At 32.7% G+C, this 27022-nt stretch overlaps 2 protein-coding genes across 2 annotated transcripts; one reads left to right on the top strand and one right to left on the bottom strand.

The window, feature by feature from the left end:
- Positions 1–150: 150 nt before the first annotated feature.
- Positions 151–1486, bottom strand: LOC141678363 (uncharacterized). The gene is made up of 2 exons (XM_074484663.1): positions 883–1486; positions 151–662 (listed from the first exon to the last, which is right to left on the bottom strand). The coding sequence occupies exons 1-2, from the start codon at positions 1298–1300 to the stop codon at positions 394–396; spliced, it is 687 nt and encodes a 228-aa protein (XP_074340764.1). The 5' UTR covers positions 1301–1486; the 3' UTR covers positions 151–393.
- Positions 1487–3170: 1684 nt separating this feature from the next.
- LOC141678869 (myosin-6-like) lies at positions 3171–26392 on the top strand. Its single transcript, XM_074485292.1, has 38 exons — positions 3171–3581; positions 4225–4353; positions 4829–4972; positions 5256–5401; positions 5491–5647; positions 5790–5848; positions 5964–6123; positions 8247–8396; positions 8465–8601; positions 8673–8819; positions 8912–9013; positions 9300–9357; positions 9449–9550; positions 11025–11062; positions 11179–11305; positions 11403–11573; positions 11669–11800; positions 11889–11998; positions 12114–12174; positions 12783–12960; positions 13046–13251; positions 14541–14660; positions 16334–16432; positions 18169–18321; positions 18470–18546; positions 18779–18857; positions 19087–19167; positions 20834–21004; positions 21635–21763; positions 23028–23195; positions 23773–23865; positions 23961–24031; positions 24131–24230; positions 24323–24379; positions 25430–25486; positions 25592–25675; positions 25760–25854; positions 25933–26392. Exons 1-38 carry the CDS (start codon positions 3579–3581, stop codon positions 26045–26047), a joined length of 4266 nt encoding a protein of 1421 aa, XP_074341393.1. The 5' UTR covers positions 3171–3578; the 3' UTR covers positions 26048–26392.
- Positions 26393–27022: the final 630 nt, after the last annotated feature.

Raw genomic sequence — 27022 nt, 5'->3', positions numbered from 1 at the left:
AATTTGGCACTGTTAATATAAAACTCTCGATTCATCATCGTAAATTTGTGAGGGAATGTTAATATATATATAATATTATTATATATGTTAACGGGCACAGCTAACAGTCCTACAATTATGCAAATATTAAGAAGGTTGTGTCTGGTGCGCAAAAGCAATGTCAATCTTCTACTTGCTATCAACTAGAAAATGATAAGCCTTACATGATCAGGATATACAAAACCGATGTTAGTATAAAATATAAGAAAGAGAAAGAGAATTAAACACACCAAAACAGGATCAAAAGCATTATACATTACTGACTAATGTACTTGATTTAATAATGAGGGGAGTTATGTGCTTTTGCTGTTATAATTATTCCACATATATATTCATAGCATCTCCTGAGTGGCATCAGAGTTGAGTGCAGTAAGATCGTAAAATCTCATTTTGTTTTGCCTGCAGCTTCTTCAGACACTTGGACATCTTTTTCCCCTTCCGGTGAGCCATAATCCGTGAACTCTGCTTGAGTATGTCAACTTCTCTCTCCAACCTCCAATTTTCTTTCTCCTTGGATGCGAACTGTTCCCATAGCTGTTCAATGGTATCTTCTTTAACCTGCAGCTCTCTGTGCAACTCATTCATCAAATTTGTTTCCTCAAGTCTCCAGGCCATCCGTTCGTCTGCAAAACAGAACAAAACAAAATCGAAAAAGGCTCTAATATAAAACTCGAAAGGGGTACTCTTATTTCTCAAGACAAGCAGGTGTTTGCAGAGTCCTCATCATAGAACTCGCGCCAACATGCTGAGGAGGCTATAATGCTACTATAATGCTAGGAAAAACTTTGACAATGACGATGATGGTATTAAAAGAAAACTAAAAAGTTTAAAACTGTATTATACCTTGATGTGTCATCTTAATGAGATGATCTAGCTCGGTCTTGATTGCTAAATACAACCTTTTCCACTTATCAACAGCCTTGTCTCGTCGCAATCTCTCCTCTCTAATGTATTCCATGACATAACTATTTTCCAACATTTTCCAGTCATTCAGATCTTTATCTCCCACAGACACCTCATATTCCATAAATCCTTGTATTTTCCCTTCTTTCACTTCCATTATCCTTACCTCATTCCTTAGCCGCTTCCTTTCTCTCTTCCACTCTGCTTCCTTTAGCGCGAAAACCATAAGTTGTCGCTCATATGTTTGCCTCTCGATTTCCCTCGTGCTAATAATTTCTTTCATCTCCTCCTTCTGAAGCTTCACCTTTGCCCTCAAAGTCTTAACATCCCCCTCTCCCTTAGCTTGAGAACTTCCCATGATCCCCCTACTTTTTCAGCCAACTTCACACAAATGTGGGTATGTGCATGCAACTGTTTGTCTGTATATAGAAACTAGATGTAAGAGAAGTGGAGGGAGTAAATTCTTGACAAAGCCTCCATTCATGATTAATAGATGAAAGGAGACAAAATGAAATTAAGCCATTAATTTCAACGCTACTACTATTTGCCTAATGTCCTAGGCTCGCATCATTCAAACAAGTTTTAAATTACTCGTGAGCATATGCTTTTTTCATTCAAGTCAAATATATTGTTGAAATTAGAGTAACCTACATTAGCATTGTCATTTTATGTCCCGGAGGAACATGGAAAGCCTAGTAGCAATAGGCAATTAGGATGGGGTCCTCCAATGTTTTTCAGTGACATGACATGATGACAATGCCATTTTCTGCCCCAAATTGTAAAAAAGGACAAGATTATTTGGAATCTTGAAATTCAGGATCTGCATATTTGGAGCCAGACATGACATTATGAAATCATTGGTGTTTTTTAATTATGTCGATTGAAGTTTTAACCAGTATAATGAATGCAATATGAATTCGTTAATAACCTAGTGACAGATGATTATGAATTCCTATTTTCATTTCGCACCTCTTGTAAAATCACAAGGGTTAAAATTATATATTAGTAAAAAACTAGAAAAGCAGATTTCGCGTAAAATCAAAAGAGTTCAAATAATAAATTAGAAAAGAACTCGAAAAGCAGGCCAAAATAGATGAACGACCTGATAAAAGTTTTGCAAAGCAAACTTACAATATCACATACTATCAGTTGGTGACCACTGTGCCTCTATGCTCTACTTTGATATGAACTCAGTACTTAGTACGAACAGAGCCACTTAACCTGTTAAAGAAAGTGTTTATTTTTGTTTTATACAATTACAAATTACGCGTTACAGAATAAGGTGTTTATTTACATTGACTTATTTCAAGAAAATATAATCCGATAATTATCCGAAAATCAAATTAAACTGATTCGAAAATTTTCCGAACTAAAAAATTAATCGAATATGATCCGAAATATTAAATTCAATTATAAATTGGAACCGAATAAAACCAAGTCATATTTTATCCGAATCGAATGTGATCCGAAATAAGTAAAATTGATATTTAAAAGTATTTTATATTTATGATAATATTATTATTTAATCATTATATTTTGTAAAAGTACAATATATTATATTAAAAGTACTATATTTAATAAAAAAAATATTTTTTAAGTCTCATAAATTAAAAAAATGAATAAGTTATGATCCGAAAATATCCGAACCTAATTTAATCCGAACCGAATTTGTCTAATTTTTATCCGAATTTCATCCGCTTTAAATCTGAAGAAGACCCGAATCGAATTATATCTGATCCGATCTAATTGGTTTCCAATTATATCATAATCCGAATGTGGAAACGATCCGAAATTGATCCGATTATTCGATTTGCCAGGTCTAATTTGAGGTATGGGTTTGGATGATTAAATTTCAGAATCAAAACCCATACCTGATACCCGAAACATGTCCATGAAAATGAAATCAATGTGGCGTATGCGTGAATTTAATTATTAAAAAATTGATGTATAAGTATTTAAAAACGAATTTAGGGTCAATTTTGAGAAATATAATAATTATAGAAATGAAATTCGAGATAAGGAATTAGGATGAAGAAAACCCCTTATTTTCTAAATAATTTGGTTAAGTATTCGTTGCCATGTAAATGTAAAAGATAACAAGGCAACAAAATTTGTTACAACTTAAATTGTAAAAAATAGCAAGAAGTAGGGGCAGCAGCGGAACCAAAATATATGACTTCCCCTCTATCCTCTACAATCTCCAACGCCTGTGTGTTTTAAGCTTTCTTTTGTTTTCCCTTCCTGATGCAAATAAGAGACATGCACTGAGAAATTTTTTAAGAACAAAATAAAAAAATCAACGTACCAAAAGCGTTGCAGAGGGGATTTGATCGAAACAAAACCAGATTTAAGGTCCCATCGGCCATTGTCAGCCTCTGCAACATTTCTTTATATCATTTCATTGGCCTTCATTCTATACAAAATCATATATATATATATATATATATGCAGAGCTAGAGAGTGAGATGATGATCAATGAGAGTTGAGAAACAGAGACATGCAACAATCAGGGCTGTCATTATGTAATTTATATACGTACATTGTCCATGTATTATGTGAACAACCAATGGTTTATTGTGGCCTTGTCACATTTTCGAAGATAAATTAAGGTTCTATTGCTCCTCAATTCCTCATAAATGGTATGTAATCTATTGTGATATCTCGCGGTGAAGCTAGATTTTGTAATATTCTATAGCTTGATTTATGACTTTATTCTTGATTCTTTGTGCTGTTTTTTTTGGACGAATTTGTAATTTGTGTAATTAAGTCAAAACTATGATCATGAATGTGAGACATTTTTCCAACATCTTACTGTAATTTATTTGAGCATCTTGCTTTTTTTCCTTTTCGAAATCCTTAATGCATTTATAGAGATATCAACCTCCCTAAATAATATTTACATTGTCTGGTTTTACACTGGAAATCGAAATTCACTTTTCTCATCTCATGTAATTTAAGTAATGGTGACCATCTCTGGCTTTTGGACCAAAGAGTGTTTTATTTAGATTTAAGCTACTTAAAGAATTGTTACAATTTTCTTTTTATATTTTTTCTATTGGCTGACTTGATTCAGTAAATGCTAGAGTAGGACAAATATGTAATTGATGTTTGTAAATTTTCAATCGAATTACATCATGAACGTTCAGATATTTTACCTCACTGTCATCAATTTTTTTGATCATTTCAACAAATAAATGCACGACATTGGTATCGGGTGGTTGCAGATCAAATATACACTCCATAATGGTATCAACTTCTGATGCATGTGACTCTCTTTTGCAGTCTGCCTCAAAAACTGTAGTAGTTGGATCTCATGTTTGGGTGGAGGATTCTGAAATAGCTTGGAAAGCTGGGGAGGTTGAGGCAGTCAAGGACAAGGAGATTACAGTAAAATGCACATCAGGAGATACGGTTAGTAAAAGATTAATCAATGCCTAACTGGATCCCGCTCTAATAAATACGTGCATTAAGATACAAAGACTTCATTAAGAATTTGGAACGAAAAAATGATCATTTATTACATAGAAGTAAAAAGTAGCTCATGATATTTAGACATCTGTCATGAAAAAAAACTCACAATGCCATCAACCATTGGATCTGGAATTGTAGCTTTCTGATTAGAGGTGTGCAAGTTTCAAGGATATATATTAAGAAATTAGGACCGTTAACATGTAAGAATCTCAAGTCCGATACCCTGGTTAAGTGGCTTCTATAACAAATTCTATTTGTTTATAGCCGCTTTGGGTTGTGTACTGGCATCACCAAGATTTTCCTGTAAATTATGTAGTTCTTGTACAACTTTGTTTATTAGTCGTGTTTAGTGACAGTGTTATAAACTGGAGATATAAATTTTTCATCATGGCACCTTCACGTTTTATATTTTTAGGTTAAATGTAAAATATCCAATGTACATCCACAAGATCCAGAGTTCCCTGAGACTGGTGTAGATGATATGACAAAGCTAACTTATCTGCACGAGCCCGGTGTTTTGCAGAATATAAGTTGCCGATACGATCTCAATGAAATATATGTAAGCATTTATCCTTTTTTGTACTAATATTTTTTCTATTTAGTTATTAAGTTTTTGTTCTGGCAACTTCTGTGCTGTGACATTTGCTATAGTTGGGCTGCAGCACACATATATCTACGTACTTTATTCTTAGCAGTATATTTATCTGACATCTGACCTGAAACTTCTAATTATTCCTCTGTTTAATTGTTTACAATTCCTCAATATAGGATGCACTTAATTTTTCTGTATCATTTATAATAGTTTTCGTCATGACACAATTAAGATTTCGTCTTGCTTGTAGACTTATACAGGTAGTATATTAATTGCTGTGAATCCATTCCAAAATCTACCACATTTATATGATAAAGATGTGATGAAAAAGTACAGAGGGGCTGCTTTACATGAGCTAAGCCCACACCCATTTGCTATTGCAGATACCGCATATAGGTAAACTTCCTACTTTACTGTCTCTATACTCATCAAATTGCGATTTTGCTAATACATAGCCTTACAATTAAACGGAACTTTAAGCACAGGCATATGATCAATGAGGCGGTAAGCCAGTCAATTCTGGTTAGTGGAGAAAGTGGTGCTGGAAAAACAGAATGCACAAAAATGCTTATGCAGTATCTTGCATTCATGGGAGGAAGATCTGGAACGGAAGAACGAAGTGTAGAGCAGCAAGTCCTAGAAGTATGTAGATCACTTGAAATTCTGTGTTATTATTCTTTTTTTATCAAGTTTGGTGTATGATATTTGTATATTATTTGGTTTAAGTTTTTTACTTTCTTTTATATATGCAAAGTAATCTTATTTGAATTTTTTAATTTGGCAGTCTAATCCTGTTCTTGAAGCATTTGGTAATGCAAAGACTGTGAGGAACAATAACTCAAGGTGTCATAGTTTGTTCTTGAAAACCCTCTTTTTACCTTCTTAATTTTGTAATCAATATTTTTTTTTGGTTTTTGACTATTTAAAACTCTTTTTATTCAAATGTGATACATTGCAGCCGTTTTGGTAAGTTTGTGGAGCTTCAATTTAATTCACGAGGAAGGATTTCAGGAGCTGCTATCAGAACTTATTTGTTGGAAAGGTCCCGTGTTTGTCAGGTGTCGGATCCTGAACGAAATTATCACTGCTTCTATATGCTTTGTGCTGCACCCCCAGAGGTAAATCTCATTCTTGTTTCCATAATACTCCTTCATGAATTTAGAGCTGATAGTTAATTGAATATATAGTAGCTTAGTGCTACTGTATGCGTAAATTTGAATACCTTTTTATTAATTAAGAAATATCAAGGAAATACCTGTTCCTGATAGCTGCTAAAAAATTAGTATCCCCCTTTGTTATTTGAATGACATAAAGATCAGGAGACTTGTGTCCGTGTGAGCTGCATTGTGCACGCGGTTTATTAGAAAGTGATGAAATACATCTTATATCTATGCAGCATGAAATTTGATAATGCAGCGGCAGCTTGCCTGATTTATGATGTATTACAACTGACTTTACGTAGTAAAATAGTTGACAGAGTACCTCTCTTAGTTGCCACCTGGATTCGAAGTCATTCCTGGTTTGCTATTGCCGATCCAGAAATTTAGTAAGAGGGGGGAAATATCTTTAGGCAAAAGAACTGTAAGCGTCTCGTAATCCTCAAATATAGGCTACCTGAAGTTTTAATAGAGTGGTTTGAAATATAAACTGTATTAAATTTATAGGGTATATAAAAATGTTATAGAGAGCAGAGGCGGGCTCAAGCCCCCTGAGCTTCTTTATCCGCACCTGTTGATTTGGAAAAATTCACAATGATGTTCCTTCTACATGTCAATTTTGTGCATCTTAGCATGGAGTTGGCTGTTTATTCGTTTAGTGTCACCGAAGGTAGCACTATCAGATTAGATGATATAATTTTTACATTAAATGTCTCAAAAGAAAATGTCGGGACCGTGAAGGTAGTCACAATGAGTTGTAGACCTTTGTGTAATTTCTTCTATGATTTAATGAGAGAGAAAATTCTTGCGACAAATTATAAAATTCCCCTTGTTTTATAAGAGTCTGATGGTATGCAGAATCGAGATGGAAGTTACTAGGAGTCAAGTACAATAAGAAATATGTTTATTCTGAAAAAGCATCTTTGTATCAGGGTGACCTCACTACTTCTCTTAATTATACTTCTCCAAATCAGTGGCTTGTTTTTTTATAGAGATATATCGTAATTTGAAATTCCACATGACAATAAAATTTAGTAGATATTAATTAGATTAAATATGACCTTTTAAGAAGAACACTTTGAAGGAGTTGCCAGTAAGGTTACGTCAAACACATTATATCGCTTTATTCTTTTCTGTAGGCTTCAAGAATAAATAGAGTAATACATGAAATAACAACACAATTTAATTTTTTTCTGCATTTATTTAGAACTCCATATCACGAGAACCTAGCCAGTTGGCTGTTCCATCACTAGAGGTTGGCAGTTTTAATGCGTGCAGTTTTAGGACGGGTTTATATGAATTTAGTATGACTTTCGACTATAATTTTTCTCCGGCACTTCTAATGTTATATATTTTAATTATGGTTATATATTCTTTACATTTTCTAAAACCTTACAAGTAGCTAACACCTTGTTGTGCATAAATGCATATCCCTTTCCTGGTCCAATAAACTCGATAACTATAATGCCCTGTTGTTTTTTCCTTCTTCTAAGTTTCTCTAAAGTTTTCTGTATCATGATTTTTAACTGACAAATATCCGGATGCCTGGAAAATGAAACTGAACCAGCTTACTTCCGAAAAGCTTGAACTAACCTAAAAAACCATCAGGACCTTGATCGAAGGAAATGCATTGATCAACTCCTAGACTAATTCCCTTTAGTTTCTATGTTCCAAATGTACTTCTCTAAATATTTGATTCATCTTCCTTTTCCTACGTCCGCTATTACAAGATCTACTATGGTATACTTACCTTCACATGTATTGTTTCAAGTTTCACTTCTATAACAGTCGATTTTTTTTTTTGAAATACCAATGTGTTAACAAAATGAGAGGACAAATTATAGTAGGAGGGAAGAGTACATGAAGTACAGACACTACATGAAGCACAGATACAACCAACACTAAAAAAGACAGACAAACTACAGCTCTAAAACTAGAACATGCATAAAAATACTAGAAAAACAAGAACCAATTATAGCCGGTTAAATTAACTAGAAAAGCTCTTCATAGTTTTAAATATTAAATACATATATACATTTATCTATGCATGTATATATATTTACCCCCCTCATGCTGGCTTTCAGGATGCTGAAAAGTATAAATTAAGCAATCCACGAAAATACCACTATCTTAACCAATCAAAATGTATTGAGCTGGAAGCAATGGATGATTCTAAAGGGTATCTTGAAACACGAAGGGCCATGAATGTTGTGGGAATTGAATCGGATGACCAGGTTAATGTCTATTCAAATTGCATTTATTTGAACGTTATGATAGATTCTTGCTAATATTCCATTTGCAGGAGGCTATTTTCCGAGTGATTGCAGCTATTCTCCACCTGGGCAATATTAATTTCAAAAAGGGTTCTGACGCAGATTCTTCTGAACCTAAGGATGACGACTCTCGTTTTCACTTAAAAACAACGGCTGAGCTACTTAGGTTAGTGGTATTTCATGGCGCACTTTAGTCAGTAATATATATGAATGCTTCTAAGTGCTACTCTTTTACAGGTGTGATGAGCAAGCTCTTGAAGATTCTTTGTGCAAACGTGTGATGGTAACTCGAGACGATACCATTACGAAATTCCTTGACCCAGATGCTGCTGCAGTCAGTAGAGATGCTTTGGCAAAAATTGTTTACTCAAGATTATTTGATTGGTAAGTATAATCCGTGTAGCATACCATGATTTGTGAAGTGACTTGTGGATCAGATTTTTATGAACTGAACAACTTGATTACATGGGTCACAGGATTGTAAACAAGATTAATAATTCTATTGGTCAAGATCCTGAATCAAAATATCTGATCGGGGTTCTGGATATCTATGGCTTTGAAAGTTTCAAGACAAACAGGTGCTTAACCGGTACGCTTTTGTTTTAAACATTTATAAGTAACGCAATGACAACCATGCATTTGAATACACGATTGAAAAATACTTGGAATATTTTCTTTGAGTTGTGTATCTGTAAGGTGGTTTGATCAAGAAATGATCTTAATTGAGTCACACATGGTAGTGTCAGACATGGTAGTGTGTGGGCATTACTAAATAGCTTGCTGATATGACTGCCTACTTTCTGGATGTATATTGATTGTACAATTGCTTATATGGTTAAATAATTAACATTTGGTTTTATGCAGCTTTGAGCAATTTTGTATCAATTTAACCAATGAAAAACTTCAACAACATTTCAATCAGGTTAATGTCTAAACTATGTCTTCTTTTTCCTGGAAAAGTTTTAAAGGAACTATGCTAAGCTAGTGGAAAATGTCATGTTTTTCTTTGGCAGCATGTTTTTAAGATGGAACAAGAGGAGTATACAAAAGAAGAAATTGACTGGAGTTATATAGAGTTTGTCGACAATCAAGATATTCTCGATCTCATCGAAAAGGTAAACAGACGCACAAAATGCCTCTCTCTCCACACCATCATCCCCTCTTTTCTTGTTTACGGTGTATCTACAAACTTCCAATGTTTGGTTAGAGAATGGAATGGGGATGTCCTTTAATAAAAAATTGTGAACCAAACTTAAAAGAAAGATATGATAAAAGATGGAATAGTATGATGAATTGAGGGGGTCAGAATGGATGAAAGAATAAAATTTATGAAGTTAATCCATAATATAGTACTTGGTCCGGAGGGTAAATGGTCTACATGGAGGAATATATGGATACAAGTTTAAACTTATAGAAGTTCAAACTGCACAAGCAATTTGTAAGCAATATCATATAAGAATATATATTAACAATTTAAATTGTCAGAGTTCGTGTTAAATTATTAACTTGAAGGTCAAAAGCAGGATCGGAAGATTAAGTGTAAATTTACTCGATCAAGGAGATTGCAACTGTAACCCAAAATAAATTACAAGTCCTGCCAGGGGAATGAATTTCCTCTCCATCGAGATTCATTCATTCTAGAAGAATTTGCGACGTGAACTTAATGAAATCTGATCTGCGTAGTGAATTATAAACCTTTCTCCATTTAGAACTTTTGCATGGATTAAGGAAAGGAATGAAAAATTATAAACATTTCTCCTTAATCCCCTCAAGTAAGAGTATAAATATCATTTCATTCTATCCAAGTAAACACAATCTGTGAGATGTGATATTGAAATCTAGATCGATAATGTGTGCTTATATAGAATGAAATGTAAATAAGATATACTCCCGTACTGAGTAAGTTTATTTCTCGTAGGAAAAGAAATGCGCTTTAAACTGGTAAAAGAGTGTTACATAGAATTTTATTAGATAGGTACGTGGGAGATCAGTTTAACCTGTTTTTTCCGCACGGACTACAGTATGCACTTTGGTTCTTTGCTTCTGCATCAACATCTAGACTATCATGGAAAAAGTATAGACTTCCTACACTCTAGAGCTTGTGATCTAATGCTCCTTAAAGCTTCAGTTTTTCACTCAAACTCTTCTGAGATACATTCTACTCAAACCCTATCCCACGTAGCACATGAAACCGAAGTATATTTTCCAATTCAAACCCAGCCAAAACCTAATATGTCGAGCAAAAAAATGGTTTCATATGACTTGGTATTATAACTGTTGAGCGTAATTGTCCAAACTATCTGTGATCAATTTTGACCATGGTGGGGGCCTAAGTTGTAGCTTTGTAACACAAGACAGGGACCAAATTTGCAGCCATCCTTAGAATGTATTTCCAGTCCACAACTTATGAGTATTAAATGATGCTTATAACTATATAAACAGTATGTAATGTAGATTTTAAAATAATACAACAAACCTATGTTGTATATGTCCAGCATTTCAAAAGTTTGGCTAAATATCCTCTTCCTGGAAACATATATTTTTCCTGTTGAATTTATTTTTATGATGTGTTGTGTGTTAATATCTCAGAAACCCGGAGGGGTGATTGCACTTCTGGATGAGGCTTGGTATGTTTGCATTTAGCTATGAGCTGCAGTTTTGCTAAGCTTGTCAAGTGTTTCTTCAAGATGATTGGACTAATTAACTAGACACTGATTTCAGCTAACTTGATTTTTAACTATAGCATGTTCCCAAAATCAACGAATGAAACTTTTGCACAAAAGCTGTACCAAACATTCAGCAACCATAAACGTTTCGGCAAGCCCAAGTTATCACAAACGGATTTTACGATATACCATTATGCTGGTGATGTATGTACTTCTGTTCATAGCAACTCCATTAGTAATATAGAAACTACATTTGAATGCTTTGTTCCTTAAATTTAGTTAATGTTAATTTTGATTTCAGGTCACTTATCAAACCGATTATTTTCTGGATAAAAATAAAGACTATGTTATAGGAGAGCACCAATCACTCTTGAGTGATTCTAAGTGCCCCTTTGTGTCAGGACTGTTCCCACCTTTACCTGAAGAATCTTCCAATAAATCAAAGTTCTCGTCAATAGCTACTCGATTCAAAGTATATTTGTTTGTTTCTAACTACATTTTTAATTTTATTTTGGATGGCTTTGTAATTATTTTTTACATTTTCTTTTGTGGAATGTGTCCTACTAGCAACAACTTCAAACTTTGCTTGAGATACTTAATGCTACAGAGCCACATTATGTTCGTTGTGTAAAGCCAAACAATCTTCTGAAGCCCGGTATCTTTGAGAATCATAATGTACTAAATCAGCTTCGATGTGGGGTTAGTTCACCTTTTAATGTCCCTGTAATGTGTTATTAACTACTTGTTACATAGGCAACCCTGTGAACACCATTTTAATAATTTTCAGGGAGTTATGGAGGCAATCAGGATCAGTTGTGCTGGATTTCCCACACGGAAACCATTCGATGAATTCGTAGAACGATTTAAAATACTTGAACCAAATCTTTTGAGTGGAAGGTTACATTGTGAACTTTGCTAGCTTGATTAATGAGTACTTTTTGTGGTTTTGGTCTATTTTATTCTTTTTTAAAAAAGAGTAATAAATTTTTAGATGTGGTTTTTTATTCTGAAGCAATGATGAAGCTGCTGCTTCCGAGAAGCTCTTGCAGAAAATGGGCCTCAAAGGTTACCAGGTATTAATTTTAATTTGGTTGCAATTCAATACATTTATGCTTGTTGATGGACAACATTGACTCAGAAAGAACACATGCAAATAGATATTTTTTTTCTGTCCATATTGTTTCTACAATTTTTTATCTGAAATTTTATGTTAAGAGTAATTATGGATGTCTTATTACGAGTGTCTAGTAGACAAAAAATTTTGTTTCTTGTTAGAAGGATTGCTATTATATGCATTTTAGATGATCAATTTCATTCTTATATGCAATGTTCTGAAAATTGCTAATGGGGGTATAATTGACAGAAGTGGTAATGAGATAATCGGAGATAATCTATAATATATGACCTAATCCATTTAAATATCTTGTTTAAGGTTGTATTATATTAAATTGACCAAATCCTTTTAAAATATCTTGTTTGAGGTTCTAATCAATACATAGCATCTCAAAAATATTTCCATTTTCAATATATTTGAAGCATGCTCCCCTATTAAATATTGTTTGCATGAACTGGCTAGTTGTGCATATGCAGAAATCTATCCAGGATAGATCAGCTTAGCTACAAAATATGATGTATTGTCTTAATAATTATTTAACCACATTAGGTCTAATCAATTTTTCAGATTGGCAAGACAAAACTGTTTCTGAAAGCTGGTCAGATGGCAGAACTAGATGCTCTTCGTACAGAATTCTTAGGAAAATCTGCAACTGTTATCCAGAGCAAATATCGGTCATACTGTGCTCGTAAAACTTATTTGACCTTGCGTTTTTCTGGAATACAAATCCAAGCATATTGCAGAGGTACATTATATAAAGCAATGTGCAAATTTTTTGACAATTTAAATGACGTAATCATGTACTTACTATTTTACTGGGATGATTGCAGTCCAACTTGCACAGCAGATGTATGAGAGAAGGAAAAGAGAAGTTGCATGTGTGACGATACAGAAAGAAATCCGAGCAAACCTCTCTAGGAGATCTTACAAAAAGAAGCAGCTATCAGCTATGCATATCCAAGCTGGAATGCGGGGGATGTGTGCTCGGCATGATTTTTATGTCAAGAGGAAACATAATGCAGCAACACGTATACAGGTAACTGCATGTATAAAATTATTGGTAGATATGGGTTCCTAGATTACATGCATGCCTCACATTTTAACCACCCAGTGATTAAGAAGCATGCAATCAGCTTGAATAGTAGGTTGTATAAATTTTCTTTTAATATCTCAAGCTGAATCCTTACTTTTTAGTTGTTACCTATATTACAAGTATTGATAATATTGAGGCTATTTAAGTCACTGGGATATAATGTATTCTGAATTGTGGAAATTATGAAATTTAAATGATTTCAAAGCAATGGCAATATTCCTGGTAAAATTCTTTGGAAGGATTTTCTTTAGTAGAGAGTGCTTTGACATGGCAAAATGGGTCCAGATACAAAAAACTGAACCGAGATACATGGAACCGATATCCGAGTTTATATCCAAATTAGATTTCCCGAAATTTAACAGAATCCGAAACAATCCGATCTGAGCCGAAAACAATTTAATATTTTCAAATCCGATAATGATCTTAAAACCAGCTTGATCATTCTGAAATTACCCCAACCTTAAATTTAATATATGTACAAAAATTTAACTTTTTGATAAAATTGATGGTCCCTTTGAAAAAATTATGGACTAAAATACAAATATATATATATATATTTTAAAAAAATATTTTTTTAATAAAAAATATAACTTGAAATAATTTCACCTCATTGGTAAATTTATAGTTGAAAATTTTTCTCCCTCTCAAACCTCATTTTCTGGTTCCGTCCATGAAACTGGTGCGGCACCTCAGAAACAGAGCAGCCATGTGTGAGGGAGGGAACTCAAGCAGGAAAATTGGCCTTCACTTTTAAAGGCTTCCTCCTCCTGGATCACTATGGCGGACTTTCGTCCCTGTTTGACCAGTTGGTCTCTGAGTCAGGCTGGCTTAACCATTAGGCTGAAGAGGAGAACCCGAATTTGAGACTACCTTTCACACTGACATTACTCCTTACGAGGTCTCTTCTTATATTGTGGAGAAGGACCTGCTACTACGAGTAACTACCACTTCCTTCTTGTTTCGGTCTCTCTCTCTCTCTCTCACTAATATTTATTTTTATATACAAGAATGTAATGAACTAATAATATATGGTGTTAAACTTAGTGTGAAACTCTAAAAATTAACTTTATTATTATTAAAATGTCCCTGTCATCAATCTGACTGTCTCCCCTGGATTGAAAGCCGGAAATATCTGATAGTGAAACAGTGATAATTCTGTAACCAAGGGTGCTTAAAATTTACATTATTGCTACTTTGCATGCCGTTTTGATCAATTTCACTGTCATTTGTAGAGTCATCATCGGAAACACCAGGCCCGAAAACAGTTTATGATGCTGAAGAAAGCTGCGATAGCTACTCAATGTGCGTGGAAAGTAAGAATGGCACGCAATGAACTAAAAAAGCTCAAAACGGTACAATTATTATAGAAGTGGCCAGCTCTCATTCAAACTTAAATTCATGCTAACCCTCAACTTTATTTGAGTCGTACTTTTTTGTAAATGTGGAAAAAACAGCATAACTTATATCTAAGTTTGGGGAAAGCCATCGTGCTGGAAAATTTAAGGCTTAATTATAATCTTGCCCTTAAAGTATAACACATTGTACACATGAACCCTTAAAGAAATTTTTTTTATATTTTAACCCCTTAATTATAAGTTTTGTACACTTCAACCCTTTTGTTAAAATATTTTCCAATATTACCCTCACAATTGTATATTTTTGCCCCTTAACTACGAGTTTTGTATATTGTTGCCCCTTAACTATTAGTTTTGTACACTTTAACCCTTTAATAATTGTATCATAATATAATAATAAATAGTTGATTGGATTTGAAACTCTTTATATCTTAACAATCAAAAATATAAATATTTAATAAATAAATAATAGTATGTAATATATAATTTAAGTAAAGATTGTGTAGATTGAAATAATTTTCAAAGTATCGAAAAATTGTAAATAAAGTTAATGAAGGTAGTATATCAAATAAAAATTTATTACTAAATAAACCCTTATAATAACAATTAATATGTGGACATTTATCAATTTTTAATACACAATTCATTTTTTTTAAAAAAATGTTTTTGGTTAAATAAAAAGGGACAAAATAATGATTTACTAACAATATTACCCTTGAAGTATACAATTGTGAACATTATACCCCTCAAGGGTGATTTGGGTAAAAAATTTAAGAAAAGGGTTAAAATGTACGAATCTCATAGTTGAAGGGTTAAAATATACAATTTTTTTGTTCAGGGGTTTATGTGTACATTGTGTTATACTTTAAGGGCTAAATTATAATTAAGCCACAATTTAATGGATGACTTATACAAAGTTGTTACTTTTGGAACGGGTTAAATATCAAAGTGGTCATGTAACTAAAGGTTATATATTTCAATTTAATCATCAAACTTAACGGGATATCATTTTAATCACTAAAGTCATAATAAATATTAAACAGATACCTCTAAATATGTTCTTCAGAACTAAAAATTATTTTTATGAAGCTCTATACATTTTCATTGAATTATTTTATAAATTTATCTACTAAATATTTTAATTTAAATCAAAAATCTTAACTAAAAATTTTAAAATAAATAGTAGATAAATTTGTAAAAATCTCACTATATTATCTAAAATACTAGAATTCATAACTTTTAATTTGGTTGTAGTAGGATTCAATAAAAATATGTAGAACTCCATAAACATAATGTTTACTTCTCGAGCACGTATTTTGAGGTATATGTTTAATATTTATTATGACTTTAATGATTTAAATTATACTCCGTTAAGTTTGATGCTAAAAATGATATATGGTCTTCAGTTGATGATCACTTTGATATTTAACCCCTTTTGGAACGATTTGAAAAAAATTGGGCTTCTAAACGAACATAATTCACTGACCTCATTGCTATTACCAGTTATTGACATGAGACTTCCTGATTATTCTACACACAGTAATGAAAGAACATCTAGTACTTAAGCTTTGGGTTTTATTCAATTTGAGTTATATATCCAAATTATGAGCCCTATGCTCCAATATATAGGATACAGTAAATGGGAACAATGGTGCGTTTTCTGATTTCAGGCTGCTGAAGAAGCTGGTAATGCTAAAGCTGCTAAAGATAATTTGGAAAAGGAAGTTCAAGAAGCAAAGTTGCGAATGCAGCAAGCGGAACGCACGAGGGTAAGTCATTACATATATTTCAGTGCGGTAGATTTTCCTCTGACCTTTGGCTTTGAGAAATAGTGTAAGAAGCCGTGCAACTAGGATATGAACAAATTGTCTACTAATGTTTTTTTTTAATTTGAGCCGAATTACATTTGTTCCAATGTATTAAGATTTTTAAGTACATTGAGATGAGGAGAAGTGAGTATCTAAACCCCTGACCATTGTCTATGAGGAAAGGAGGAAGGAACCTGCAAGGATCAATGCATCCCCTCCACTTCTTATTTAGCCAGATCAATTTTTTGTTTCTCTGTCCCCTCCACCTGCAATGTTTTCTTTTCCTTTGATTGCCAAATACGCTTCTCTATTTTACTTTTGCTCTTGTGAATAGTTACATCTATTTATGATTAAATTGGAGTATAACATCTATTCACAATTCAATTTAATTTTTGAATTTCTTTATAATTTATTTCTATACTCTAAATCTAAAATTATTTTATATCATTATATTTAGTCACAACTGAATTGTAAATGATTGCATGTGATTAGACCTAATTTGAATAGATACCTCCTCAGTTTTGTGCCTAAAAATCATTCAAAAGCGAGCTCACATGAACTATATATGGAGGAGTGGAGGTCTTAAAAAACTTACACAGGGCAGGAATAAAATGTGAGAGCTTACACAGAGCCTAAATTCTGAATATGAAGGAGACCTACTCCTTTGGTCAACTTTAACTAGAACAGTCTTTCTTGAAACACTTATGTTTTAGATATGTATCATCCATGACATATTTTGTTACGGAAAAATCTTTTATCTGTTTACGCCTGCAGTTTCTACTAGTTGATTTTGCATGATAAATTTTTCTGTTTAGAAGACGAATAAGAATCATGATCACAAGGTTTCCGATAATTTTTTAATTGAAGGCTTTACTCTGTTTCCAGATTCTACACTGAATATTATAGTTTTAATTTTTATTTTTGTCATACAATGTTCCAAGGGATGTAACAAGAAAATAGATATTTGATGTAGTTATTAAGTTAATCACGACTTTTGCAGTGGCAAAATGTCTTTAAATGAGCTCGATTATACATTGATCTGTTCTTTTTAATCACATGTATCATCTGATGGCCAGTTTAACTTCATCATGTGTAGCTATACCAATTGTATAAACTGGTTGTTCTTACTATTTGTTTTTCTTGTAATATAGTGTTAGTTTTGAGCATGAATATTTCTCTACTTGAAAACTCTATACTTAGGATTTGAGGCATCAAGAAATTAAGTTTTATTTGAGTTAATCATTCTTCCCGTAATTTAATCAATTCAAGTACCTCTGATGTCATTTAGCTTGGTGTAGTCCACATAGAGCTTTCTGGCTGACTTCAAACCTATTATAGTTATATAAGTTAAACCTCTTTAAAGTAATAGGGTCGGGACCAAGAAAAAATATTATTTTAGAGAGTTTATTACTTTACCGGGAGTAAAAATACACTGTGTCCATTATGTTGGGACCGGAGAAAAATATTATTTTAGCGAAGTTATTACTTTATCGATTATTACTTCATCGAGGTTTAACTGTATTAAAAATGAGCCTATAAATGCAGTTTACAATCTGGTAAAATATGGGACAAATATATTCTTATTATTTTCATGATGTTGTTTGTTCTACAATTTTTAATTATACCAAAAATTAAAGTACATATTTACTAATGGAAAATTAGCAGTCTCTCTAATTTTCTCCAATCTATCTTTATAGGAGGAAGTGAAATCAGAAGATGTAGCTGGCGATGATAAGACACTTAGTGATAGTGCAGAAGATGTCGCGGGCGATGATAAGGAACTTAGTGATAGTGAACTTAGTAATTGTGAATTAATCAAAAAGCTGAAGGGTCAGAACACAGAACTCAAGGTTAAATTTCCAACTGAACAACTTTGTGCAAATGTTCTTGATAACGCTTTGTGTGAAATTGCTTTGTCTGCTATTGACATATAAGTGTGTAATTTACTGGATAATTCACATCCATTTATGTTGGGTTTTCTCTTGCCGCATATTGCAGTCTCGAGTTAATTCACTAGAAAAGCAATGTATGGAAGCAGAAACGATGATTATACAGCTGAAGACTGACAAGCAAAGGTTGTTACATCAAAAATCCTATCCTTTCAATTACTTAATGGTTATACATGTCGTACTGAAGAAATTTATTATGAATCTACGATTAAATTCTGGATGCTATTTTAAGATATCTAATTTGACAGATATGGTTAGAGTAAAAGCAGGCTCCTTTGTTCCACATATTACTTTGTATCCTGAATAACTTATAGTTGACTTATTCTATGGTTACTTGAATATGTACTTCAATTGTTAGACTTGTAGAAAAACTGTCTGACATTGAGGCGGAGGACCAAATTCTACGACAGCAATCGCTTCGGAAACAGCCAAGTCAGGTTAACATTCTGTCAGTAGCTTATTTCTCTGAACTACATAAATTTTCCCTTGCTATTTTCATATTGCTTGCATCTTTCCCAAAATGGTCATCTTGCAAGGGTTGAAGTATAGCCGGCATAATACTTTAGATATCTTTTCCAGTTATCTAGTCACATTTTTTTCTTATCTGTGTTTGTGTTTTTTTTTGTTTCTATAATTGTTATTGAAGTACTTGCTCTTTACTTACAGAGGGAGCAAGGTACACCACCTATAAAGAAGTTTGGCACCGACTCTGATGAGATGAGGAAATCAATTATGGACAAACAACGTGTATGTTCCCTCCACTGAAACAGATATATACACATTAAAAATTCTGCCTATTTTTCCTCTTCCAGTTGCTTGTTTAAGATGTGATAGGAAAATCTTTGGTTGATATTAGAATTCAGTTCACCAACTGGCACATCATAAGATATTTCAAACCATATGATATTGGCACATCATATGATATTTCAAACCTGTTGTTTACTACTGCATGGCATAGTGTGCATTTTTTATGGGTTAAATCTCAAAGTGGTCATCAAAGTGAATGTCATATATCAAAAAACTCACTCTAGTTATCGGGGACTCATATGCATCACTTTAGTTGAGAATAATGACAGCCCCGTTAATCAGTTTGGTTGACTTGATGGAAAATCTAGAATACGTGGATGGTGGTTTTATGTTGTCTGGTACTACAAAACAGTTTTCAATATTTAAATAAGTTTCTTTATCTTCAAATCAAAAGCTTTCGTTCTTAGTCATAAATTTTGTTATACATAATCATTATAAAATAAATATACTTTTTTATATAAAAAAATATTCAAATTTTATATTCAATTAAAAGCTTTCCTTTAAATACATATTTCTTTCTTTTAAAATTTATAGAAAAGTATACATTTTATTTTAAAAGTAGTCAGTTTTTTAAGTTAAAGTGAAAATTATATTTTCTTGCAAAGATACAACAAAATGATTAAAAGAATATTAGAGACATAAATTTCAAATTTGAAATTTAATTTAGAAAATCTTTGTGCTCCTTTATATTTATAAAATTAATATTTAAGAAAAATGAGAAGTACATTTTTCAATCTAAAAATGAAAATTAAATACAAAATTGAAACTCAAAACTCAAAAGATAAGTTTGTGATTGGCTGGTAATTTGTTCCACATGCATAAAACTTAACTAGTTGGAAATGTTTAGATAACTAAAAGTTCCTTGATACAAGCAGGTTCCCTGTGATGGATGATAAAGAAAAAAGTACTCATGGCTCACAATGAGAAGCTAGTATTTATATTCGAGTTGTTTGTATGTAGACATACATTCAAAACTCAATTTATAAATATATGTATGTATTAGTTCGGGCAGTAACTAGATATTGGGTTAGTTTATTTTGACTCCACGTGATAGCCAAGTGTTACCCGTCTATCCAGCTGTAAATGGTGTCAATGATAAAACAATTTCCGTCAAGTCAACTAATTATGACTAACAGTCAACTAGCTTGACTAACGGTATTGTCATTACTCTCAACTAGAGTGGTACAAGTGAGACCTCGATAACTAGAGTGAATTTTTTGATATATGGTTTTCAGTTTAGTGACTACTTTGAGATTTAACCCTATTTTTTATGGTGTACTTCTTTCTTCTGGGCATATTAAAAATATTGTTATAGAATCTTAGTTCATTTATGATTCTGTATGATATATGCGAAATTTATGAATCTTCATAGAAGGTTTAAAGCGTGTTTATCTTTAAACACGTTTCATGAGCATCGCGCTTGGTACAGATACACTTGATTTTTAGTTTGGTATTTTTTCCTCAGTAGAGTTGAATAAACAACTTTTCGTAGTAAATCAGCACAAATTGTTTTCCTCTTCATTTGCTGTCTGTTTCGGAGTAATGCAGGTTTCTTGTGCCTGATACCTAAAAAACTTTTTGTATAATTATATTAATTGTCCTGCAGGAGAACACAGATACTCTTATCAGATGTGTTGCGAACAATATCGGGTTTAGTGAAGATAAACCAATTGCAGCAGTTATCATATTCAGATGCCTTTTGCAGTGGAAATCTTTTGAATCAGAAAGAACTAGTGTATTTGATCGACTTATTCAGATGATTGGTTCTGCAATAGAGGTAATTTATAGTTATTATATATTGTCAAATAAATATTGCTCTTTGTTATTTTGAGTGAATCCAGGACCAGATTTATTTGAAGTATTTTTGCACCAATTCAAGTCTTCCGTCTTCTTTGCATTAGGTTCTTCACCACAGCAGCTACAATTGTAAAAATAGTTGGTAGGAAATATTTCATTGAGTCAAAGTAAAAGTCGGATAAGCTTTACCTCTCCCCATTAATTACTGCTTCATTTCTTTATGCATTAGGTTTGCCTCCTTTTAGTTGGTCTTTATTTTTTCTAAAGTAGAAAGTTTAGATGTACCTCGATTGCCCTTTCCTCATTCCAGACCACATATCTCCAGTTTACCATCATGGATCTTATAGCTAACAAAGATGGTATTTAGCTTGATATAAACCAAACATCTTGGTTTTTTTAAATCTCTTTTTGTCGAATCGTAGTTGTTGTAACATTATATACATGATAAGAAATACTAATAATTAGTATGTGTTAAAATTATATGCTTACTCACACACCCACGCACGTATATGTATCTACACATCTTTACTATAGTTTGTGACAGTCCAAATTGGGTTCTAAGTATTTATATCATCAGACCTGAACGTTGGTATATTTTTTGACTCCCCAGAATGAGGCTGACAATGACCATATGGTTTATTGGCTTTCTAACACGTCTACATTATTGATTCTACTTCAACGGAGCTTAAAGTCATCTAAGCCTCCCCAGCCTACAAGTTTCTTCGGTAGGATGACACAGGTACGAGATTATACTTTTCTAGGGTTAATTGCATTTCGCATCCCCGTGGTTGTTTCCATTGTCACTTCGGTATCACTAGTTTGGATAATTGCACTTTGCCTCCCGGATATATTTAGGCGCTGCACTTTGCACCCCTTCCCCTTCCGCCTATTTTTGCCGTTACCATTAAATAGGTCAGGGGTAATATAGTAAATTGACAATGTTAAAGTGTAATTTGACCCTTTAGGTTTCACACATCTTTCATCAAAATCCTTGAACAATTTTTTCTTACACTTTTTCTCTCAACTATAAAATTGTACACTTGAACCTTTTTTTTATAATTATACGTTATTTAATTTTTTAACCCTCTAAATGATATTTTTTGCAAAATTGCCAAAAATAAAGTTGAAAATAATGTAACAAACTTTCCGAAATGATATATATATATATTAATTTTTTAGAATAAATCAAAACATATAATAAATGTACAATTTTACTTAAATTTTTTTAAGTGAATTTTTATTTATCAAACATATAAATGTGTGTTTTATAGATGTTTTAAATTTTTATCGAAAAAATTTAAAAATAACAGAAATATGATTGAGTTTAATTTATCATGATTATTAAAGAATACTAACTTTTTGAAAATTATTCGAACTCTTTTCGCAATTTTTGAATCTCTTAATTTTTTTTATAATTTGAGAGATTACATCATACTCAAATTATAATAAAATATTATGTAATAATTTTGATTCAAATATATTTAAAATATTTTGAAATTTTGAGATTTTGAAAAAACATAAAAAATTTTAATAAATGGGTTAAACTATACGATTTTTAAAGTTGATGGTCATAATTATATGAATTTTTTGTTCAATGGTTTAGATGAAAAATGTGTTATAGTTTAAGCGTCAAAATGCAATAAAACAATGTGAAAATTACTCTATTACCCCTGCTTTATTTAATGGTAATGGAGAAATTGACGGAAAGGGTGCTTTTTGCAGTGCCAAAACTTCTATTAGGTGCAAAGTGCAATTAGTAAAACTAGTAGTACCGAAGTGACAATGGAAACAACCACAGGGATGCGAAATGCAATTAACCCTACTTTTATGCGAAATGCAATTAACCCTACTTTTATACTGCTAGAGCCTAAAGTCTTTTAAACCTATTTCAAATTATATGTAAATATTGTTACTGAATTGTCATCTAGTTGCCTGGAACTGTCATATGTCAGCATAATGCCCAAACATGTAGTATTCACTATTAAACAAAAACAATATTTCAGACTTTTCGATCTTCTTCTGCCAACTTAGAGGTAATGCAACCGATCGACGCCAAGTATCCAGCTTTGCTTTTTAAGCAGCAACTGACAGCTTATGTTGAAAAGATATATGGAATAGTTCGGGACAATTTAAAGAAGGAATTGGCGTCGCCTCTTTCTCGTTGTATTCAGGTACAGCTTGTATTCAAGACAACAAAGTAATTTCTCGAGTATCATAGTTAGCTAATACTTAGAACAGATTACAAAGCACACATTGATTCTGCACTTCATACCTCAAATTTTATTCTATTTGTCACCGTTATTATCTAAAATCACGGGTAAAGCTCAAGATATCTCTACTTCAGGATGCTTCTGTTTCCAATTTCTGCATCAAAATGGAAAAAATCTAAGGTGATATTAAACTAAAATTTAGTGGATTAGCAAATATTATTGAAAATTTTAAAAGGAAAGACATTTGCTTGACAAATTATGACATTTTCCATGATAAGAGCAGTCTTGAGGATGAAGTATTGCTGGGGCTTCTCACTTATTCGTTGCCACTTTCTTCTTTTTCCTAAATTAATCTCTTGGTCGGCAATTTAAATTTCTAATTACAGATTTGTACATTGAGTACCACCTATATAATAATATTTGTGGGACTACATCAATGATTTTGATAAATATGGCTAAAGTCATATTGTCTTATTATATTCAGCTATATATTTTTCCTTGTAGTGTAAATTGTAAATTTTATTACTTTATCATTCAGGAACCAAAAACGCAAATAGATACTGAGCCTAATCCCTGGAAAGAGATAGTTGACTGCCTAAACCGTTTTCTCCGTACATTGCAGCACAATTGTGTAAGTAACTCTGTGCTATGGCCTATGCAGCTGTGGCAAATGTTTTAATTAAAAATTTACATGTTTAAACTTCTCAAATTTTCTTCATTTTTCAGGTGCATCCCGTTCTTGTACAGAAAATGTGCACTCAGACATTTACTCACATTAATGTACAGCTTTTTAACAGGTAGTTAGTCAATATTCACAGCTCCTATATATTTCTATATGTCCACTATTCAGGTAAAGGTTCTGTTTAATGATTTCTATTGCATTGTATGCATTCCAGTCTTCTTGTCGATGATAAAAGTTGCACATTCAGCAACGGGGAATTGGTGACGGTTGGTATAGCTGAACTGGAGATTTGGTGTAGCCACGCAACAGAAGCGGTACTAGTGTTGATAGATAACTCCTTATTTCATTTTCGTATGGTACTAGTCTCCAGATGATAAAAAATAAAAATTTATCTTTCTTGATACAGTATGCGGGCTCGTCATGGGATGAACTAAAGCACTTAAGGCAGGCCGTTGAATTTTTGGTACGCATTTGTCGCTCTGAGAGTAGATAGTTCTGGTAGATTAAACCTAGGAAATAAGCTTATGACTTCAGATCTTGCCTAAATTATCCCAACTTATTTCACCTTGAGTATCTACATCAGACACTTGGACATGGGTATAGACACATGGCATTTACTTTTTGGCCAAATTATGAAATAATAGTTATAATATTGCCAAGTCAAATACTTGAACTCTCATCTACGTTGCACTCTTCCATCCAAGTCTGGTAAAGTAGGATCTTGCCCAACGTAGTGGGCTCAACGTGCTTGTTTGAATTTAGAAGTTGAATCAGTGATATAAATAATCTTCATGATGCTATTTGTTAGGCAGTATTATAAGGATGCTCTTTGCTGTTTTACTTATTAATATCTCGGTCTGTCTCAACGAATATGGGGCCCTGAAATCTAAACTTCCATATTAGGCCCTTGATCAGTAATGAAAGATAAATTTGCATAATAATAACACATAGAGGCTGTTGTCCTACTGGCTTTTCCCTTGCAGACGGTTGATATGTCATGTGATATTATCTCATGTAGTCTTTGACTTGGATTCCCAGTGACATTTTCATCCTCACAATTGAGGGTTAAAAACATCGCCGAGGGGTATGCATTTATTTTGTTATTATATTAAGTGGTCTTTGATCTTTAAATTTTCGTTGTAATTTAAATCGCATGGTCAACTTTTTGAATACCAGTGGACCTGCTATGAGAGACCTGGAAATATTTGTAGTTTTTCAGGATTGCTAAGCTTTTCTCTGTAGTAAAGAGTACAAAGAAGATAACTCTAATAAAGTACATACGTGAAAAAGTTAACAGGTTGCAGGCACAACTATTTTTCGCTAAATAATTGCAGGCACAATTTCACTATGACTTACTATTATGGTTTTTAAACCTTGGAATATTCCTGCACTTGGTCTTATTAGACTTATTATTTTATAAAGTTCTATGTGCATATTAACTATTGAAATATGTAGTTGGTTCTGTATCAGCCTACCTAAGCACGTCCATTCATCCAAATTTTTTTCCGTGCAGGCTATACATGAGAAATCTAATATCACTTATGACGAACTGACAAATACTATATGCCCTGTAACTCTCTCTCTCTCTCTCTATATATATATATATATATATTGTAACACTTGGAAATATGCATATCTTACCATTTATCTTCCTTACCGGTGCTTCTGCTTCCAGGCTTTGAGTGTTCAACAACTACATAGAATATGTACATTTATCTACAGTGGTAAAGAAGATGGTACTGCATGTGTATCCCCAGAAGTAAGAATAAGCTATATTTAATGGACTTGCATCTGTACATTTTGTAAATTAAATTTTAGTTGTGTGATCCACTGTTTTGTACAGGTTATTGCTAGTATGAATGAAGTGATGACAATGAAGGACTCGGAGGAAGCTGATACCACTGATCTTAACTCCTATTTGTTGGATGATCTGTCTAGGTAATATTAATGAAAAAAGAACTGTATCTAAATTTTCAAATACCATCTTCTTTTCACTAACATGTATTATGAATCCAGCATTCCTGTCTCGATTGATGAAATCAGTGATCTGATGAAGGTGAAGAATATTAATAACGTGAAACCTCCTTCAGAACTACTAGAAAAAGAAGCTTTCCAGTTTTTAAAGGAGTAAGGTTTCACATTCTTTTATTTATGGCCTGAGAATGGCATTGGCAACGATAAATATATCAACGTGTTACCAGTAGTATGTGTAAATTCATCCCCACATTAGCTATCTAGATTTGTACCTCCTCATCGGGAATGCAGGGTGCCCTGATTGTAATCATAGTTTTCGGTTATAGATAGTTGGAAGGAAAAAAGCAATGCTTGAATGACATATAGCAACTAGCAAGGCAGAGATAAAGTTTAGCCTCTAGTCCCTTAGTTTCTTGTGTTAATTAGCTCATTGTTCTATTGTAAGCAGTTGCAAATGGTACAAATTATTAAAATATAGTGTAAGCTCTTTTGAAATTCCTTACATACAGTTCCAGTGGTAACTTTGAACTATATATATCTTTATGTTCATTAACATTTTGTTGAGTTGGCCTCATATTTTTGGTGTAGTGCCTGTGTCAAAGAAAAAGAAAAGACATCGCTGATACAAAGTACAAGCTTTGGAAGTATGTTAAAAAATATAGTAGAGGGTAAAATTAGAGAAAAAAGGCCCAAATATCCCCAAAATACACTATTGTTTCATTGATCTTAGGCCCAAGTTCTGATTAAACTTGTCCAAAATGGATAAGTCTAATCAGAACTTAAGTTCTTTTTAGGCCCAAGTTTACAGAGACGTTAAAGCTTCATTATAGCCCATATACTTTCTTTATTGTCATGCGCTTCGTTCCCTGCTTTAGCCCAACTCTTAGCTCTGTCCTTTTATAAGGAAGTTCTGTCATTTCGAGAAAGTGCCCCATCTGCAAATATAATTTTTCCCTATTTACATGTGATTGGCGAAATTAAAATCATAAAATATCCTGGATTAAAATTATTTATTGCTATTTTTTTGAGAATAATCGAAAATTAAAGTAAAATTTCTATAAATATTTAACTAAAAATCGTGACTTAATAAAAGTTTTTCACTAAAAGTTTTAGTTTAGCCTTCCGCCCAGTT

This window comes from Apium graveolens, chromosome 8 (assembly GCF_009905375.1).
Source record: "Apium graveolens cultivar Ventura chromosome 8, ASM990537v1, whole genome shotgun sequence".
NCBI lineage: Eukaryota > Viridiplantae > Streptophyta > Magnoliopsida > Apiales > Apiaceae > Apium > Apium graveolens.
The sequence above is the reverse complement of the archived record's forward strand: the minus strand, read 5'-3'. Positions and strand labels throughout refer to the sequence as shown.

Coding starts and splice junctions, on each gene's coding strand:
- LOC141678869 (XM_074485292.1), top strand. Junction 12,961..13,045: donor AATCCAAGCATATTGCAGAG/GTACATTATATA, acceptor GGATGATTGCAG/TCCAACTTGCACAGCAGATG. Junction 25,676..25,759: donor CTGCATGTGTATCCCCAGAA/GTAAGAATAAGC, acceptor TGTTTTGTACAG/GTTATTGCTAGTATGAATGA.
- LOC141678363 (XM_074484663.1), bottom strand. CDS start 1,300: ATGGGAAGTTCTCAAGCTAAGGGAGAGGGGGATGTTAAGACTTTGAGG. Junction 663..882: donor CATTAAGATGACACATCAAG/GTATAATACAGT, acceptor TCTGTTTTGCAG/ACGAACGGATGGCCTGGAGA.